This window comes from Vanessa tameamea, chromosome 4, assembly GCF_037043105.1.
Source record: "Vanessa tameamea isolate UH-Manoa-2023 chromosome 4, ilVanTame1 primary haplotype, whole genome shotgun sequence".
In the NCBI taxonomy this organism is placed as follows: Eukaryota; Metazoa; Arthropoda; class Insecta; order Lepidoptera; family Nymphalidae; genus Vanessa; species Vanessa tameamea.
In genome coordinates, this window is record NC_087312.1 from 10801992 (window position 1) to 10823524 (window position 21533).

The 21533-nt window shown below is 31.7% G+C and overlaps 4 protein-coding genes across 4 annotated transcripts; 2 read left to right on the plus strand and 2 right to left on the minus strand.

Moving 5' to 3' along the window:
- Positions 1 to 6: 6 nt before the first annotated feature.
- LOC113394922 (ATP synthase mitochondrial F1 complex assembly factor 2) lies at positions 7 to 3582 on the plus strand. Its single transcript, XM_026632395.2, has 6 exons — positions 7 to 215; positions 291 to 484; positions 590 to 700; positions 1906 to 2083; positions 2816 to 2931; positions 3386 to 3582. The coding sequence occupies exons 1-6, from the start codon at positions 104 to 106 to the stop codon at positions 3530 to 3532; spliced, it is 858 nt and encodes a 285-aa protein (XP_026488180.1). The 5' UTR covers positions 7 to 103; the 3' UTR covers positions 3533 to 3582.
- Positions 3583 to 5137: 1555 nt separating this feature from the next.
- On the plus strand, positions 5138 to 10403 carry LOC113394747 (uncharacterized). Its single transcript, XM_026632173.2, has 5 exons — positions 5138 to 5693; positions 6034 to 8701; positions 8832 to 9067; positions 9141 to 9646; positions 9961 to 10403. The coding sequence occupies exons 2-5, from the start codon at positions 6039 to 6041 to the stop codon at positions 10291 to 10293; spliced, it is 3738 nt and encodes a 1245-aa protein (XP_026487958.2). The 5' UTR covers positions 5138 to 5693; positions 6034 to 6038; the 3' UTR covers positions 10294 to 10403.
- Positions 10404 to 11798: 1395 nt separating this feature from the next.
- On the minus strand, positions 11799 to 12936 carry Smb (Small ribonucleoprotein particle protein SmB). The gene is made up of 2 exons (XM_026632028.2): positions 12802 to 12936; positions 11799 to 12552 (listed from the first exon to the last, which is right to left on the minus strand). The coding sequence occupies exons 1-2, from the start codon at positions 12802 to 12804 to the stop codon at positions 11989 to 11991; spliced, it is 567 nt and encodes a 188-aa protein (XP_026487813.1). The 5' UTR covers positions 12805 to 12936; the 3' UTR covers positions 11799 to 11988.
- A 4702-nt stretch (positions 12937 to 17638) lies between these two features.
- On the minus strand, positions 17639 to 19891 carry LOC113394735 (Krueppel homolog 1-like). Its single transcript, XM_026632162.2, has 2 exons — positions 19734 to 19891; positions 17639 to 19014 (listed from the first exon to the last, which is right to left on the minus strand). The coding sequence occupies exons 1-2, from the start codon at positions 19738 to 19740 to the stop codon at positions 17954 to 17956; spliced, it is 1068 nt and encodes a 355-aa protein (XP_026487947.1). The 5' UTR covers positions 19741 to 19891; the 3' UTR covers positions 17639 to 17953.
- Between the last annotated feature and the right edge of the window lie 1642 nt (positions 19892 to 21533).

Sequence of the window (21533 nt, forward strand, 5' to 3'; positions counted from 1 at the left end):
ATTTATGTCATTCAAAATTGAATATTGAAATATTATTTTGTAAACATACAACTTTCAAAATAACCTTAAAAAAAGTTTTTGGTTATTGATTTAGGTTTCAAAAATGGTAAACCCAATCAATATAGGTTTAAAAATGTTTAGATCTATAAATATAATTCAAAAGTCGAACATATTAAATCAAAGTATTAATAATGTTGTAAAAAATCGATACTACGGTAATTACTCAATATTAAAACTACACTAAATACAAAATAAAATATTTTGAAATCTTTATTTTATATACTTTTCAGCTACACATAAAAGATTTTTTCGGCGGACCGATATAGTTCAAAATGAAAAAAATTGGGAGGTGACCTTGGACCATCGACGTTTGAAAACCCCCAATGGTCGTGTATTAACTGTAAATAATGAACCTCTTGCTAGAGCCATAGCGATAGAATGGGATGCACAAATTGAACACATAGCTCAGCCAACAATGCATTTGGTATGTTTTTTAAAATTTATAATTTTCCTGTAGTAAACATACATATATAAATTTAAAAAAGATATCGCAAAACAAATGAAGTAATATATTTTATTTTATCTTCAGACAGCTTTATGCAATACATCATTAGATAATCCAGGGAAGCTGAGTTCTCATGATATAACTAGTTACCTACTTGATTTTATTGCAACGGACACATTACTTTTTCATTCAGAGGTTAGTATATATTATATTTATTTTAATTAATTTAAAATACTTTATTGCAAAACATATATTGTATTTTGTTAATATAATTTATTCATAAATTGTGTATGAAATAAATAGTGATGTACATATAAATGAAAACATGTAGTATTACTGCATTATTATGACAGATTTTGAAATATCTGTTGTTAAATATGGATTTAGAAACTATGGATCACATTATATTGTGTAAATGCATTGCTGTTAGTACGATAATAGAAACTATCATTCTTCAGCATTAGGGATTGTCTGTAACTTGCTCCTAGCCAAACAATAATAATAAAGCTGTAAATATTGTAGTTAAATTTTAAATAATATAAACAACCTAGTATTTGATTCAATGAAATTGATCATTGCTCCTACCAAAAAAGTCAAATTCAACGTTTATTCAATGTTATACTTGCTTATTGATTCTCAAAAATCTACTGTGGGTTTGGAAAGAAATACCTCAGACATGGGAACCTATGGACTGGTGACATTCTTCTGATCTATTAATAAAACCGAAGAGATGTTGACCAAAGAGCAACTGTCAGAAATTTAACTAAAATTGGCTAGAATCTTATCAGTCAGTATTCAGAAGGCACTAAAAGATGAACTTTACATGAACAAGGTGACATACACAGTATGTACTCAGAATCTTAATTGCGAAATAAAAAAAATGGGTCAATATTTCAAGAGCAACCTTTAAATATTACCAGGCTGACCAAGAATTTTGCCCCTATTCATGAACATGGATGCAACTGTAAAACTTTTATTGCCTTGGCCAAATAATCGTCCTTCATAAACTGATGCAAATGTTTTTGACAATGTTTTTTTCAAGGGAATTGTACAAGTGATACAGGAAATAGTTAATACCTAGAAAAAGGAGCAACTATTAGACACTTCTTACCACATACACTTAAAAAAAATGCAATCATTCATCAATTCATGGAATTTTATCATTAATTTAAAATACATAGGCAGACTTACAAATCTATATAGTGTTTATGATTGTCAGTAGACATTTCACTTTTACAAAAATACTAAGTATGACTGTTTGGCAGTAGAATATCTGATGAGTGAGTAAATACCACCCAACTCAGACGTGCCTATAACAATAACTCCAATCTCTACTAGACTAGTATTTCTAATTATTTATGTGATTGCCAATGTATAATATAGCCATTTTTTCATTGTAGGAAGAAGAATTGAAAGAATTACAAGAACAAAAGTGGGTCCCTGTCTTGGAATGGTTCAATAAACGGTTTGGATTAAAACAAGAAATATCTAGAGATCTCATGCCTCCACCTGTGTCCACAGAAACAAGAGCAGTTTTAGCAAGACATTTCTTGTCCTATGACTTTCCAGCTTTAAATGGTTTGTGAACAACAATTGAATATAGATAGCATTTCCTTAGTTAAACAAACTGGGTATTTTATAACAAGAAAAATATGATGATATTAGTATATTAAGTAACTATGCATTCGCTTTTTATAATTATATATAATAATACTAGTAGTCTAATTTTAAAAAAAATTTTTGCTTTTCGGAGTTATGTAGATAATATTCTTGCAATCGCATGTAGTGTTGTCTATACTATTTGAATTATAAGAACTAGAATCATTTCATTATGGACTTATAGGTTTTCAGCCTTATGACTGCAGACCTATGAGTTTTGACAACCCATAAGTGTTAAATAATTTTTATTGTGTTCTCCTAACAATAATGTTCTCGACTGTTAAAACTGTCGTTCTTCGGAGAGCTAGTAAAGCCGTAGGACGTATTTCTCTTCTTATGGTATCCCATCAGACAATGAGAGTGAAGACATATGATGTTTACCTGTGTTTGTCCACTTACTTGTCCAGTACAAGATCTCTTGTTTAGTCAGCTTGGCCTTGAGATTGACTTCGGTCAAGAGTACAGAACGTTTCATTATTATCGCAATAAAAAAAATTGGCTCAATGCCTTGTGACTTTATAAGTATATCTACACACACAGCTAATGTAACAACCATATAAAAATATTTTAACGGCCTCGTTGGTCACTAGACCAGGTTATATATACCTAGATTCTAAGATGTGATTTGTTTTAATTATTATTGTTTTACAGCTATGTGCTTTGGTATAGAAGCTCTCAAGTCGCCAATACTAATGCTGGCCTGTGTCGATAGATTTTTGGTTCCACAAGAAGCCGTATTGTTGGCAAGATTGGAGGAGGAATATCAGGTTTGTAAAAAAATTATAGTGGTAGGTATAGCTCACACCCGGTTTTTAACTTCATATATATATTTGTTTATAAAATCAAAGTAATTCCTTTCGAAGTGTCCCAAAATCGTCTACTTAGCATAATTCAATTAAGTTATCATTTACGGTATTTATTATTTCACAATGTACTTAAATTTATATATTTCTTTAATTGTACATATATACAAAGTGAGCTACGACAACAAAAAAAGGCTAATAAAGCATAGTATTAATACCGTATTCTTTATGTATTCAAAATATCCCTAAAAGATCGCTTATAATGATTAGCTTAACATTTTCAAACGATGTACTGCTACACCATTGTAGCCGTTTCATTAAATTATTTAACTTTTGTTAAAGAAAATACCAAAGTTGTGAATGTAGTGACCGATTTTATTTAATATATTATATATTAAAGAATGATTTCTTGTCTTAGGTCCTCCGATGGGGACGAGTTCCATGGGCTCATGAACTCAACCAAGCGGAGATGACCGCCCGCGTGGCCGCTTCCCTACTCGTCATACAAAGCTCTAGCGAACGACACTCAGCTGCTAAAAAGTCTCAAGGAGATCAAAGCACATGATTATGTTTTATTTTAAAAGATTAGAAAAAATAGAAAACATTTTATTATTAGTAATTAAAAAAATTGTATTATTTCTTAATGTGGTGAAAATCACTCCCTTCCCAGAAATATTCTGTTGTAACCTTTTGCACAACTGCTATTTTTACGAAATTACTGACGACATGGTTAAGAATGATTAATCAATTATTTAGCCTGGTGACCTTATTAGATTTTAGATTTTAGCTTTCAACTGTAGACTTAGATACACTTAGCTATTGCTATTCAAGGTTCACCTGACGTATCTTTCTTACTAGTATGAGACAACTCGACAGCGTACCAATCATTTCTTTGAATGGTAATACTTTATTCTATTAAAGTATTACAAGCAGTTAAAAATCAACGACCATTATTTTTTTTTCAAGAAGTTTATAAAATAGCAATATTTCTGCAATTTCCCATTCCAAAATGCTTTACAAGATATAAGATAAAAAAATATTTTGAGAAATCTCTCACCATCTGATATCATACTATATTTCTACTTTTCCGCAATTTGGTCGTGGAACTCGCTTTTCAAGAAGCAAGAATTTCACTGTCAAAAGTTTATTAAACTTGATTTATAACACTATTTTGGTGTGTAGAGCAGTTACGGTAATACTTATTGCATGCCAAAATAATTTATTAAGTTTTTATATTAGTATAGGCAGCAAAAATAACTTTTCAGATTACCTTAAATGTGGCGGTGATGGCATTTATTTAAGTATTTATAATAAATTCGAGATTGTAAATGTTGATTTGGTTTCAGATTGTTTATAAATATAATAATTTTACAAAGAGTCAATATCATAATACAAGTAGTCATTTAGTTAAATATAACTGTTTGTGTAGTTATTTAGTTAAATATTACACAGGACGACTTAGATACCTTGATTATATATTAAAAAATGACGAAATTCCAAACTTTGTTCCCGAACCTCCTTAAAGACTGACCTTTACTTATGTATAAAGGCAATTGTAAATAGCGATTATCATATTTCAATGTTTGAATACATTATACATACATTATATTACTATTATCCATTTAAACTTTAATATTCCCAACTTCATCCTCATGGGTGATGATTTTTCAAAAATAAATTTAACAACTGTTTTTAACTCATTATCATGAGCCTAAATACAGATTTCCATATTTCTAACATCAAAATTGATGAATATACAAAATTTCACACTTTTAGGTGTTGAATTTTGAAAAACTTCTTCCCTTGTCCGCGCTCAGTTTCGTCCCATAAGAAATTCCCGTGAAAAATTTCATACCCCCACCGGTTCCGGGTGTATGGTTTAAGAGGTGCGTTTTCAAAATGTTATTAAGTATATTTTATACTTTATTACATCAATGTAATTATACTCCTACTTTATTATATCTTCTTTACATGTATTAAAGTTGTAGCTCGTTACTGTAACTCGTTACTTGTAAAAATTTTTAACTTTCATTTGTGGGGAGTCTTCTCTTGTAAAAGCCCGAGGGCTGTACCACGGTTAGTATATTATATAAAATAAGATTTATATTATTATATAGTACCTACGGTGTTCTAATATAAATGTTTTATAAAACATAACCTATACTTCGTAGACGAAAAGGAAATCGTCCATTAGGTATAATTTGCAATACTCAAACAACGGACAAGGACACATTGGACAAAGACGCAACGCCTACCGACTTCGTCGACTAATTGCATACCTACTTGAATTACAATTGGTGATATCATCAATTTTTCTTCATTTGTAAATAAATAAGCTATTAATTTATACTGAATACAGTGCCGGGAAGTGTCCAAATTTAAGTGAGGTCAGGCGTAAGAGAATGAATAGAAATAGCAAAAACCGAATCGCGAAGTTCCGCTAAATTTAGCTGGGCGGGCGGAGTGATGCGGCGCGCGAGTCGATACGGAGCGCGACCTCGCTTTGTATTCCACAGCGCTCGACTCGTTATTGACAATACAGACGTTAAAATCGTCAATTGATTTTGTATTTTGTTTGAAATATCGTAAAAATTTAAAGGAAGTGCAATAATGAAATAATTTAAATTTTACAACTAATCGTTGGTGCTCAGCGAAGTGGAGATAAATATGTTCTAGTTTAGGAATAGCGTACCACTCCTCGTATCCATTTATCTTTACGATAGTATGTGAGTATATTAATGTAAATATTTGTCTTTATTACATATAAAAAAATCCGTTATTAAATTTTCTTTATTTTTCACGCATATTCATTTTAGTTATCCGATTAACTAAGCCGCATAGTTCATGTCAAAATTTCTTGTTTGTGACCTATATAAGACTAATAAACTCAATTAAAGTAGATCTCCAATATTTAGTGGCTTGTGAATATATTAAAAGTTACCTACTAGAAGCCTTTGTTCGGTCTTGAACAGATCAAGATACGAAATTTTATAAATAAATAGAATGTTTTGAAGCAACCATATAATAATTTACAGAAAATATTTAAATAACAAATGAATGTTTCAGAGGTGATGATCGGCGACGTAGAAGGAGAGGCACCGCGCCTTCGCCCCCTATCCGGAGGGATTTGGACACTCTTCTCTTGGCTACGACGTTCAGAGCGCTGTATTTCGGATGAAAGCATTAACAGTGTAGGATCTGATCGTACAGTTGCCAGTTTTGATTTCTTAGCTCCATTTCATTATAAGCACGTGAACCCTCTTATTTTACCGCAAAGTCCTCTCACTGATACTTACAAAAAAAGACTTTACGAGAGAAATCTTCAACGGCAACACGACCGTGATCTAACCTTACGTAGAAAATACGGTCTCTATACAGAAGAAGGATTAGGTTACGACGCCTTTAGTCTACCACCAGCCCGAAAAATACTTAAAGATCCTTTACAAAACAGACAACGACGTGCCATAAGCGAGAGTACCATCCAACCACGAGCTGCTTACGTTCCGGGAAAGCGGCGTGCTCCTTTACCACCCACAGCTGTTATTTCAACTTCCTTACCTCGAAATTATAAAAGAAAGAGGCCCGCACCTAAACCCCCAGTAAAATTAACGGAACATAACAAAGAAAACGTCTACACAAAAGAAAAGATTCAAATGAGTTCAAAGGCTATTTTTGATCAACATTCTTGCGACAATAACAATAAGATTGCTGACCATAAAACAAACAAAAATACGAAAAAAGATCATTCAAGTAAAGAAATTAAATTAAGATCAGAAAAAAGTTTTCTTAAACAAATTTTTGATGGTAAAAAAAGAAACTCAGCAATAGATACAAATTATATTAAAGTACTTCCTAGCATAAGTGAATTAGATAAACAAGCGGCTGAAATAATACAAAATAAGAAGTTATTGCACACCGAATCAGAATCTCAGAGCGAGGGGAACTGGATTTGTACAATTTGCTTGAGAAAATATAACGCAACTATAATATCTTGTATATACTGTGGGAAAGGAAATTCTTATAAACCCAATAAACCTGATATAAAAACATCGACAGTCGGTTCTAATATGTGTACACAAACAGAAAACAATGCGTTCAAATCAAATAATAAAAATGAAATTGACGAAAAGAAACAACTTAAAAAGATGTTAAAAGAAATGAAAGATTCGCTGCCTAAAAAATCTAAGAATTATGAAGGGAATAGTGTTAAAAACAAGCAAACTATAACAACGGCAACGGAGATGCCAACATTACGAATAGGATCGACAGTTAGAAATCATAAAAATAGTACCCAAGGCACGTTGCGCGTGGAAAATTATTTTGAAAAAGAATCTGAAAGAAGACTCAAAATTCAAAGTGCAAAAGATATGTTTTTAACAGCTCAACCGTCTTCTTCGAAACAAATACCTTCCACTTCAAAATATATAGATGATAACGAGAAAGTTATGAAAATGGAATCACACCATGATATCAAGAATTCTAGCAAAGATGACGGAGTTCAAACGCCTTCAAGTACATTTAATGATAATGTTCGAAAACAATTACTCCACAATGAAATATCTCCACTACTAAAAAAATCAATTGAACAAAAACGGCTAAAAAACTCTAATGATGAAACAAGATTAAATTTAAATGATGTTTTACCTCAGATAATAGACAAAAATAAAATGTTAACTTCTTCAGATCGGCTCATTACTAAGACGGCTTTCGAAAAAGAATTGTCATTAACAGAGGAACGAAAAATTGCTTCGAAAGAAAATCCTATCAATCAACCTACACCAAATATTACAGATTTAAAAATCGCTCATAAAAATACAGAAAAAAGTAACAGTGTATCTGAAAAACATCAACTGAATAATGAGGAAAATTTAATAAAAAATAAAGCAGCGACGGATATTTCGAGAAATGTGAAGGTGGATGAAAATTTTACACAAAAATCTGAATTAAAGATAAAGTCAGATTTTATAACAAACGATAATAAGCTTCATTTAGTTGATGTGAATTTACATAAAAAAGTACAAAAAATGGACAACAGTACAAATAATAACTTGCATATACCTTTAAAAATATCATCTTTATTAAATCCGTTTTATAGCCCCAAATATAATAATCCAGATGATGACAAGAACGTTTCTGAAAAAGATAACAATAAGAAGTTAGTATTTGAACAAAAACAAAATAATATATTTTCACTAAAATTACCATCTACAAGCTCAACAAGTACTAATCACTTAAAAAATGAGGTTCCAAAAAGGGAAGAAACCATAATTGGAGAATCAAAACAAGGAGAAATAGATACGCCAACAGTAAATATTATTTCAACTGCAATAACTTCTATTAATAATTTAGATCATCATGCTCGACGTAGGGATTTAATAAATCAACTTGAGCAGTCAATTGCTAATGGTGACGAACAAACAGCTGCGGCAGCTGCAGCTAAACTTGCAAAACTGAAATTATCATGTTCTGTACTCTCATTCTCATCACAAATAGTAGGTGGGCCTCGTCTTACTGCAAATAAAAAGGAATATTTTGAAGGGAGTTTAAAAGATAAAAAACTAGATCAACCTCAAGTAAATCAAGAAACAATTGTGAAAACAGAAAAAAAAGCTATATTTACACAAGAATCATCAAAATTGACAAATGTATTGACCAAAAATACACCTGCAGATGGGATTATTGTAGATAAGCCAGTACCATCAACATCTTTACAAAAACAAGATGAAATATTTCCGTGAGTAATAATTTGCTGTTAATTTTGTTCAATTTGCATGATTTTATTAAATTACCACAGACATACCGATAATAAAAATTATATAATTCTATAATGTTTCCAAAGTAAAAACAGTTTATATTCTTTTCAGAATTGATGTTTGGATTGAAGATAAAGATGCAACAAGGGGACCAATTCGTTTGCTCGTCACTAGGAAAGCAGTGGTGGGAGAATTAAAACGGCAAGCAGAAAAGTCGTTAGGGCTTCAAATTAGCATGCAACGCTGGATTATTGGCAAAACACTTTGTTCCAATGACAATACACCTCTCATTACACTTGCTGGCCCCGATCTCATTGCTCCATTTTATTTGTGCCTGGTTGAGACCGGTGAGTGACAATTTTATAAATTTTAAAAACAATTGTATTCAGATCTTTTAATCGTTTTATAACTATTTTTTAGATATAAATAAAGAAAAAATCGATGAAACTAAAATTGAAATTGATAAAGATAACGATATTAATAAAGCGAAAAACAAAGACTCTAGCGATGTTTACACAGAATTGATAAAGTTAGAACAACAAGCTCTTGTTCCTAACTCTGAAGTATTCGATTGTGGGGTTTGTATTGAGCAATGTGCCATTGGTGAAGGCGTTGTACTTAGGGAATGTATACATACATTTTGTAGGGAATGTCTCGCTGATGTCGTCCGTCACTGTACGGAACCAGTAGTTTCATGTCCAGCTATAGCTTGTCATGGGACTATTCAAGAACGCGAAATACGCGCACTGCTCTCTCCAGAAGATTATGAGAAATGGCTAGCAAGAAGCTTAGCTGCAGCAGAAAGTGGTACACGAAATACATTTCATTGTCGTACACGGGATTGTACAGGTTGGGCCTTTTGTGAACCTGGGGTTCGAAGATTTCCATGTCCAGTATGTAATCACACCAACTGTTTACCGTGCCAGGTACTTATATTTATTCTAATATTTTTAGTTATAAAATTAATTTCCTATGAAGTAGTAATTACCTTTTAAGCTCGTTTAAAAGGTAACAGATATCGAGGTTCAGAAGTTCTAATCCTGTGAGTTGTCGTTGTCGAGATGGATTGCCATATCATCGGATTATGAAAGTAATCTCGAGTTCATATACTTGTGCACCGATAGATCAGTATCACTATAGTTAACTTGTTTCGAGATTTGCTACCGAGATTCAATCAGGATATCAAAGATAATAATTTTACTAAAAAAAAGTTTTAATACTATTGTTTCTTTATTTATAGGCTGTTCACGACGGTGAAACTTGTGATCAATATCAAATTAAGCTGCGTGCAGCTGTAACTGCTGTTGAATCTGATCAAACTGATGTAGGAACTCAGGCTTTGCTGAAATCTTTAATAGAACGTGGTGAAGCACTCGAGTGTCCTGAATGTAAGGCTATTATTACGAAAAAATGGGGCTGCGATTGGATAAAGTGTTCCGCGTGTAAAACTGAGATATGTTGGGTAACGAAAGGACGACGCTGGGGTCCAGGTGGCAAGGGTGACACTACTGGAGGATGTCGTTGTGGAATTGACGGAAAACGATGCCATCCCTCGTGTGGTTATTGTCATTAAATATATATTTATTATATTATTCAGTGTTGTATTTTGTTATAACTGTATCATTGTGTGAATCAATATAAATTTATATAAAGATTATAATTTATTACATTATAAAAACATTATTCGTTGGTTTAACTATTTTTCCTTTAATATCAACCAGAGAAGGAAAAACACTTTCCAGTGTTTGAGTTCATTTTGTTCTGTATTCATGTCACCGATTTTCTCATGCAGCTTGCAATTTTAATGTCTACTTTCATTATTTTAAGTAAAATTTTATAAATAATTGGCAGCCAAAATGAATTATTATAAAGACAATTTCCTTTTCTTTTAATGTTTTTTAAGTAAAAAGGACTGAAAGAACTTTATTATTTCATTTAAATGGCTTATTTAAAATATATCTCAAACTAACTTTTTTTATACAAATACAAAAAAGAAAAAATATTTTAGTCATATAGTGTTTCATTTTTAAATGTATTGTGATTGGACAAATTTACAAAATATTGCTATTTCTTAATGTTTTATACGTAATGAGTCATGATGGCACAGTGGTAATAAGTCATGAATCATACCCAATTATTTTGAGCTCAAAACCAGGGCACCACTGAATTTTACTTTATTTTTGTAATCCATCTCGTGCCCTGCCGTGAAGGAAAACATTGTAAGGTAACTTCCATGTGGTAGATGAGAATTTGCCAACTGTATCCACAATCCTTCATTAGAGGAGCGTGGTAGAGTAAGCTCTGAATCTCCTCTGAAAAGGGAGCAAGGGGCCATCAACCACCAGTGAAACATTAATAGGCTTGTTACTGATCTATTCCTCTTTAGATATATTGAATTGTAACTGATTCTACACATTGAATATTTTTTGGAATATCTTATTGTAAATCATTTAAGGATACAGAGACCAAATATACAATTTTTATAAGTCTGTCTGTTACCATCTTATGTATAATTCTCTAGACAAATTTTGATGATATTTGACATTGTGATAATTATTTCGGTCAACATATAGTGAAACTATTTAGTGTGGGATTACATTCCCAATGAAAAAGAAAAAACACTGATTATAGCAAATTTCACTAAGAAAAAAAAGCGCTTTTTAAATTGTAAATTAGCATGATGTTTTACTTCCACTTCTGTTTTCAGGTTTCAGGATTTTTTACTATTTCATGTAAATAATAAAGTTGATAATAACTTTAATAATGCTTAATAAGTTGTATGACATATACTTTGTTAAGTCTCATTGGTTAAAGTCATAGGAGTAACTGCTAAAACTTGAATATTATATTGTAGTTTGTTGTAAATTAAAAAAAATAGATGGGGTAAGATTACTTGCTTATCCATCACACATTATGCATGAATACTTTACTTTACTAAAATGTTATTTATTAACTTTAATTTTATTTTATTTCATTATATTCCCCAAAAATATTACTTACAAGTATTTAAGGAACATTAATAGATGATGTCAATATATATTGATAAATTATTGGGAATATATTATGTAATAAAAAGCATTATTCAGTACTTATCTGTAATTATAAGTCCTTAACTATTGTATTATCTGGAAAAATACTCAGTGTTATTTATTATCTAATTTTTTTACATTTCCCGTTAATGTAATGAACTAGTCAATATAGTAGACCGTCTTCACTTATTTACTTTGTTTTTCACTTAAAATTGAATAAACATCACTGCACAAACACATTAATAGCGCCGCATTCCAGGAGGACCACGACTACCAGGGCCACCTCTACCCATTCCTGGTGGAGCACCCATCATACCAGGAGGAGGGCCTCCCATCATAGGGCCACCTCGCATTTGTGGGGGCGCTGATAACTGTCCTCGAGCACCAGGAGCCATATGTTGTTGAGATGGTCCTCCGACACCACGAGCTGGACCTTGTAAGCCTGGTGGGGCTCCTCCAAGTCCAACGCCGCGACCTGCTGCTCTGCCAGCTCCTGGCCCACCCATAGCACCAGGTAGTGGGACCCGAGGCAAACCTTCTTCAGGTGGCGGAGGTCCTTCAATTGTTAGAGACACTATATTCTCACCACGTAGTAGTACAAAACCTAGAGTTCTTTTTTCTTCTCGGTCTGCAGTTTTGCTATTTTTTGATTTGATTTTTCTAAATTCTTCGCAGTCTCCCAATATTAAATTCATATGTTTGTCAAATGCTTTAAAAGTGCCAATAAAAGTACGTGAATCTTGTAGAATTACCCTTACTCGATAATTTATATGCTGTTGCATCTTATTATTCTTTCCGATCGTCTGAAAATGTCATGATATAAGTTTAAAAAATGTTTCGATAACAAATAAACATTGCGATTTTTTTGTTTCTGTTGATGAAAATATATTATAATCAACAAATATTCTAAAAATAATATTGTAAGAATACATTCAACAATTTAACGAATACATTTAGGAATGTTGTAATCCAGTTTCAAAGTTTAAATTAAAAAAATATTGGTATAGAATAATAGATAAAACAAACTGCATTAAGAAAAATAGTGACCTTACCATTTTTAAAAATCGATTAGTTTAAAGATTAAAGATGAAAATTAGGCGATTTATTAGCGCCAAAACAATACCATAAAGACAAGACGCTGTTTTAACCGGGCAGAAACGTCAAAACCAAAACTACAAAACAAATATGGTGGATATTGGCATAGATAAAATACAATAATAACTGATCAGTTATTCGTTATATTTTGATTAATTTAATATTTTTTTCATAATAATAATAATTTCATAAAAATATTTGCTTGTTTTATTTAATAAAGCAAATACATAGTTTATTTTAAGTCATCTTAATTTTATAGAATTAAATAACGCCACCTTGGGTCTCTTTAGTAAACTTTTAGTACCTACTTTCAACTTTATAAAATTATTTCTGGGCGCTGGCAAATGGCAAGTGATTTACTCGGTGGTAGTGTTATGTGCAAACTTGCTGGCTACTACATATTCATCATATATTAATTCGTCAAATTGCAGTACTTAGGATTGTTGTGTAAGGTTGGATATGAGGAATGATTACAATTTCTTACAGTACCAATGGCTATGGAAGTCTATGTAATGAGCATTCATCAGCCATTTGTCAGTCTGCGTAGGTATGAGATATAAGATATAAAAAGTGTATGTACAAATTATACACGGTAGAAGTACAATTTAATAAAAAAAAAATTATTTATTTGTCACTTGGCCATGACGTATTTTCGTTTTATCGAGTCTCAAATCACATAGATTCAAAAAAGTATTACTTCAAAAAAAACTGGCAATTACCGTGTTCGAATACGGACTATACAGATGGAGTTCGATATAGAATTTTACTACCTCTAACAAAATACTAAAAATCTATTGCTTATTTAATGGCAGTATCTCTATCGCCCTAGCAGAATCTACATCATAATAAATAAGTAAATTAGTAATCGTGTCGGTTACAATCACTTCTAAGGCTTAAATTACCGATTTGAAAAAGTTCAGTCTAAAAGTACCAACTCTGTTTTATTTTGTACTTACATTTTTATTGACTATGGCAATCCATATCTCAGATTATATATATAACAAAAGGCAGAATGAGCGCTCGGATCATTATAGTGACACAAAAAATATAATTAGTTGGTGCTAACTTAAGGGTTTTTTTACTTTAAATAAATTACTTATATCGATTAATAAAACAATTTTGATCGAATAATTAAGAACAGTCAAAAAAATAAAAAATAGTTGACCTTCAGAATCACTAAACACAACCATTGTAGCATCTATGCATAATGTAAAATAAAGTCGCTTTCCACTGTCAGTAAACTTAAATCTTTTAAGCTACGAAACGGATTTTAATGCGGTTTTCATCAAAAAATACAGATTTAAGAGAAAGATTTGTATGTATTATATATGAATATGATATTAGACAAAAACCGAGAATTTCAACTTTTCTAGATGGAATTAAATACTCTTTATAAAAATAATTATATAGTTATTATTTTAAGATGCTATTAGTTTTATGATAATATAGGTAATGGGGTAAGATTCAGAGATAGTATCGACAGCTCTCCGTGAGCAATACTATCGATAGTGGCAATACTATCGATACTATCGATAGTATCGCTAGCTCTCTGTAAGCAATACTATTGCTACTATCGATAGTATCGATAGTTTTAGACTATCGATAGTTTTAGACTATCGATAGCCAGCGATTTTTTTATAGTATTAGTTTTTTAATGTAAGTAATGTATTCGTAATGTATTCTAATCGCTACACTCAAGATTACTACAAAAAAGTTTCATTGTAATGCCACCGTCCTCCTAAAAGTTTTTTTAATATTATGAGTATTTATAATGTTTATTCATAAATCAAACACAAAAAATATTGACAACATTTTTCATATTTAAATTTTTCATTATTCCTTATTCCGCACAAAATGTCTTAATTCTAAAAACAAATATTGTGGTAAATTTAATTTCATTTATTTAAATATACACTATAGTTGGCCTATTAAATTACTTATCTTGAGAAAGTAATACTATCGGAAATTACTGGCTATCGATAGCACAAAACTATCGATACTATCGATATTTTAGGTTGAAAGTAATGGTTTTTGCAAAACTATCGATAGCATCAATTGTATTGCTCATGGGAAGCTATCGATAGTCTATCGATATACTTATATATATATATTGTACGAAACAAGACTGAGCGACATTTGACTACTAGGACAATAATTAATTTATTGGATTGTATTTGCTATTGTTAAATAGCTTTTAATATCTTTAAATAATAGTTATTCTAATAAAACCATTGTCATTTTTAATAAATTGTTTTGTAATATAAAATCAACCGTAATATGTGTCAGGAGAATAAAAAAATAAAACATCTCGTTTATTCTTTGTAGGCTTCTTTATCTTTTTATTAATTAATTGTTTTAATTTAACTCATATTAAGCGTGGATATTGTGCAATAATAATTAATATGATATTCAACATTATTTTGCACTAGTTGGTTGGTTCCAAATATCGGACATTGAATCATAGTTGACATACTATTGATTTAGCATAATAAAAAACGATTTTGTTTGTAATACACATAAAAATAATAATAGTATTTCCAATTAATTTACTAAGTCGTTATTTTAGTTGAAAAATGCGTGCAAGCTATAGTTATAAGGTAGTGCGTATAGTTGTCATTTTTAAATGTCGGGTACAGTAATAACCAAGAGATTAAATATCTATAGAGGCTATGGAAAGAAATGTCATAGAAAAACTGTGATCTTGTATGTCAGTAGCGCCATCTAACATGATATAGCTATACTGGAGCGACTATTTAGTATAGGATTAGGAACCATCTCAATCAAACATAAATACACTAGCAAATGTTATATAATTATTTATATAAATTGTTTAATTGTAATTACCGAATTACGAAAATAAACCAAAGTTAGGTCCAGTTACTTTACTATAAGGAGATTTATGATTTATGCGTAATTCCGCATATTTTCTTGGTAAAAACTTTTCTATTGGTAGACACAGACTATGGACACAGATGCGGCTTGACATCCAGATGTACGAAACAAGACTGAGCGACATTTGACTACTAGGACAATAATTAATTTATTGGATTGTATTTGCTATTGTTAAATAGCTTTTAATATCTTTAAATAATAGTTATTCTAATAAAACCATTGTCATTTTTAATAAATTGTTTTGTAATATAAAATCAACCGTAATATGTGTCAGGAGAATAAAAAAATAAAACATCTCGTTTATTCTTTGTAGGCTTCTTTATCTTTTTATTAATTAATTGTTTTAATTTAACTCATATTAAGCGTGGATATTGTGCAATAATAATTATTGAACTATATTAAACTAGTGCTGTGAAAACAAACACATATTTACAATAAATTAAGATAATAATACATTGTGCTCTATTTATGGATTTGTGTGTGTATGTCTCCACTCTGTCAAACCAGTTATTTATTATTTTATTTTTGACAGTTGCCTTAGTTAACTTTTAAAATGCGTGATAAAAATATGTAAATTGCAATAAATATAAATACCTATATATATACCTTTTTTTTAAGCATTCAAGTGTCATTCGTCATAAATATTAACAACATTATATGGCACTTAGTGAAGTGATCGAATGTTTTAGTGACATGATCAAATAAATAAATCTAAAATAATCGTTTTCGTGATAGGATCATTAGAGGAAAATCTTTTATTTCTACACGAATAAATTTAACAATCTAAAAGTTTTCTAAGAGTTTTGGAAATCTTACATAGTAAATTGAACAACCAAATAAATACTTGAAGGTTTTATTACAATAAATATGTATAATTTTTTGCGATATTATAAAAACCTGTAAAATTTAATTCCAAGTTTTTTTATTTTATTGGCATTTTTTATTTATCATTAATAATGCCGCAATGAAAACCATCAATGAAACAAAGTTTATTTATTCAAAAAAGTTTTTTTTTTGTTCAATAGGTAAAATTCGATAATCGGTGCTAAATATCAATTAGTCCTAATTATTGAATCAAAAACGAAAATGTTAATGTTGCCGCAATCAGTACCATTTGTCAAAAGGTGAATAACTGGTTGGAAAATAATATAACTAAACGAAAATATTATAACTATACGACCAATTATAGCTGTCCCCTGACAGGTATTGGTCGTATAGTTATAATATTTTTCTTTAAAATTTAGGTACGTTAAGTTAAAAAGAATTGGCCATATTGAATACTAGAAAAATAATTATTATTAAATAAACGCAAAAAATGCTAATTTTATTATTGCAAACATTTAAACGATAGATTAGTGAGATAACGTTTATTATGAAGATTTTAATGATTTAAGTATTAGATTTTAATTAGTTTTTGTTTCTGTATTAGTAGTAATAGATTATTTACAGTAAACAATATAAATATATATAAATTAAATTGTATTTTTTTCAAACGGTTCGAAGCCGAATATTTGTAAAGGATAATACTGTTGACGTTATATTTCATCTTGATTTGAATTGAATTATGGGAGTAAAGTAGGTATTTAAAAGTATTACGTAGATCATGTTCATGTTAGGTTTACGTTTTTATATGCCAGTACTTTATTAATTATTATTTAATGTGTTCAAAGTAAAAGTGGTCGCAAACAAAATCGATATTATTTATTTATTTCGGATAACACAATATTTATATAAATTACGTCATAATGCGATGTACTAAAAAATTATATACAATAAGGGTTTAAATATATATTTTGAGGAGCAGTTAAAACTTAAATGTATATTGAACAATTATTTAGTAAATTTAAAAAATACTAAGTACAATGATTAAGTAAAAATGAGGAAAAATAAATGAAAAAAAACTTCAACTTATATTTTTTTACTTAAGAATAGTAACACATAGTATAAATACAAAACTTATTCTATTAATATTGACAGCACAAATACGTTTAAACATCTAATTAGTCTTTTTTCAAGATTAAAATTTAAAACAATACATTCATTGCAGCATTACAAAAAACTTCAAACCTGGCTCACGTCACTGACGATGATGATCATTGTATGCTCTACTAAACTATCACTACAAACCCATACAGTCATCTTACAGCCTTCGATTAGAATAAAGCCTTATTAGCTAACTTGAACATTGAATTATTGAGAAAAATTGTGAAACAAATGCTACGAAGACTCTGTAGCCGGAGGAGCGAACTGTATAACGGATGTATGACGTACTACTGGCTCCACTTGCACAGATTCTACTTGTGGAATGATTTTACGTTTTCGGGGAGGAAGCGATGAAGGAGCGAGTGTCATGACTGTCATGGAAGTATTTATAGTAGGTGGCGAAGGAGACGGTAGCGGTGAAGCAAAAGGTGGCGTGGATGTTGTCTGCATTGGTATCGGCATCGGGCAAGGAGGTGACGGCGGAGAACTAGGTGGAGTGGGAGGTAATTGTTGCAATGCAGCTTCCACAATATCACACATTACATTGCCTTTTACAACTAATGGTACAGTGTACTGCGTAGCCGTTGGTGCTCTAGGTGTCTCCGCTCCGTGTTCCTTATAAATGTGAGCTTCCATCTGCTTCTTAGTGTTAAAGGTCCCATCGCATACTGTACAACGATAGCAGCGTTCCCCGAAATGTTGGAAGCGATGTAGTTTTAATACGTGATTGTAACCAAAATCGCGTAAACATATTTCGCAAGTATAGGGGCGTTCTCCGGTGTGAGTACGCGAATGCACTTTGAGTTGCTTTGAGCAAGTGAACCCCTTGCCACAGCCGGGCGCGGGGCATCTATAGGGCTTTTCACCGGTGTGCGTACGAAGATGAATTACTAATTGTCCCGACTGTATGAACGTCTTATGGCAATGTGGGCAGGCGTGTGGCCTCTCCCCGGTATGTATTCTAGCGTGACGATGCAGTTTACCGGAATGTTCGAACGCAGCTCCGCAAACTCCGCATCTATAGGGTCGCTCTTTAGTATGAATCCGTCGATGCACTTGAAGATTTTCCTTCACACTGAACATCTTGTGACAGTATTCACATTCGAAGGGTCGTTCCCCTGTGTGAGTTCTATAGTGGCGCACTAAACGCGCCGGCACGGCGAAAGTCTTGTGACAAACATCACATCTGTGAGCATCGGCGGCGACTCGATGTGAGCGCGTGTGAGCTGTTAGTGCACTCCGAGTCGAAAGCCTCAACCCGCATTCTTTGCATTGGTGTTCACGTTCTTCTTCGCCTGGAGAATAAGATATGAATTCAAAAGTAGTTGACAAATTATTCATATTATTAATAACCTTAACAGAGTAATTAACGGTGGACATTCGCTGTCAGCGTTTTATCGCGACGACCGTTCACAGTACAATGTCTGTTGTGGATGGTATGCGCGATCAGGAATATCAGGATGCACATACTACGGCCACATAGGGGTGCGGATAGGAAGGGGGGAGCGCGGAACGAGGCAAAGTGAATGTCCTCCGGCAGCACGTGGAGGCCCGCACCGCGGTTTCGAACCGATAGTGCCGCGGTGGGCCTCCACGTGTTTGGGCCACCGACCCCGTGTCCGCACTGTACCCCGCGCCGCGCTCACCCGCGCTCTCTGCCCCCACTTTCATTATATCCTCACTACTTGTATATATATACTTATATATAGATATTTATTACTTCATTTTTAGGATTCGGTATCGCGTTATTTGGGTTAACTTTATAAATATTTTATTAACTATTAAGTTTCCATCAAATATTTAAATTATTATATCTAAGCAACTTTTTTTTTAGAATTCCTAATTTATAAATCGGGAAATAATAACTTCAAATTTTTAAAAAAGAAACAGTCAAATGATCATGCACTAAAATATAATTAATTCCTATTTAAAATTTACAAAGAAATTATCAAATTAGCAATTATTGTCCGTAAGTTGTACATTGATAGTTATGGAATAATAAAGATTTTCTTACCTATCATGTTCAATGACGATGATTTATTTCCAAGTGTCAATGGCGTCAGTGTTGGTGTAGGTTGTGTAGTCGAGTACGACGCTGGACAGAACTAGCGCGAGCGTGCGCTCCACAGACGGTCCGCGGCTGAATGCGGAATCCGCGAGCAGCGAGCTCACTGCTACGTACAGGCAGCGCATTTGTCCTCCGCTCTCCTCTACTTAGGGTGCCATTTATTTTGAGGAAGTGAGGAAAAATCGTTGCGACGACGGTTACCAAAGATAATTTAATTTTACAATATATATTATATGAATAGTATAATATGTTTTAGTAACCAAATTAAGTCTATCTAAAATTATATATGATAAAAAATGTAAATTGTTATACATGAAATAGAGAGTAACATTTTGTAGTTTACATATTTCATTTTTTATTTTTGAACTTTTCATTAGGATTGGCTTGGACCGTATGTATTCTACGTAAATATGTTAAATATAATGTAAGGTTCTTTTACTGCTTTAGTCCACTAATATATATCTTCCATATGGTTAGCCTACATCCACGCGGCACACACACTTGTACGTTGTGTTCAAGAAACAATTTTCTATATCTGTGTGTTCATAATGATATTACTACGTGGATCTCAAAACCAAAAAATGACAGCATTTTTACAAGTTTATTACGTATTTCGTTTAAAAATTATATACATAATTTTTTTATTTCGAAGTATTTTTCTGAAGCTTAGCTAATAATATATTTTATGAATGATTATTTAAGTTATATTACTTACTATCGTATTTCACTTACTGCTAGATAACCTACCATACTAATGGTAAGTTCAACATAACTTAAATAATCAGGTAAATGCGCAAGTTGTTGTGCCTGCGCGCTCATAAAGTAATAATACTCATTTTAATACATGTACATATGTTGTATAATGCGTATTGTATGTATACGATATACGACCGCGGCTTTGTTGAAGGTTGGAGAGGGCAGCGGAGAGCGGGCGCGGCGGCGCGGAAGGGGAAACACGTGGAGGCCCACCGCGGTTTCGAAGCGCGTGTGAACTCTTAGCGCGAGTGCGCGTGCGTGGCTCGTCCACCACCTTCCTCCTCCCGCACTCTTCTATTTTGTCTGTCTAGGACAATATGTTAGGAAGTTTCATTTGGAACATTATCAGTTATTATACTTTAATGCGTATCTTCTACATTGTTAACTATTTTTTTCAATTTCATAACATAACTATTATTAATTAATAATATACACATATTAATAATTATATCTCATGATTATGTTTTATAACAGAGCTCACTTATGTTTAGCTAGATGTATCAGAACATGTAATTTGTAAATGTTTGCACACCTTAATTAATTATAGGTTATTTTTTTATATTTAGGGAAGAAAATACAAGGCTTCAAATATTTCATGCGTTGAGCTTCAACTTTTGTCGGATCGATAGGAAACGAAAGTGTTTCTAGTGGTTTCACTTTTTAGGTTTACTTAGAAGTTATTTTTCTTTCAGACATTTCATAGTACTGAAGAGCAAATTAATTTACTTAAAAAATCCACATTAGTTCTATTGAATAAGATAAAATATAGAGTTGTAATAATTATAACGTAACAGTAAAAAAACCACGTGTAAAACCAACCAAGTAGATGTTTGTATTGTTTAACATTAATATATATGTATATATATTGCTGATTTCTTGCTTGATTAAATGTTTAAAACGATATCAAATGTTAACAAGTGTATGAGTATGAATTCAGAAAAAAGCGATATTCTATTACAACAGATTGCAACTTAGCTTCCTAGATTATGA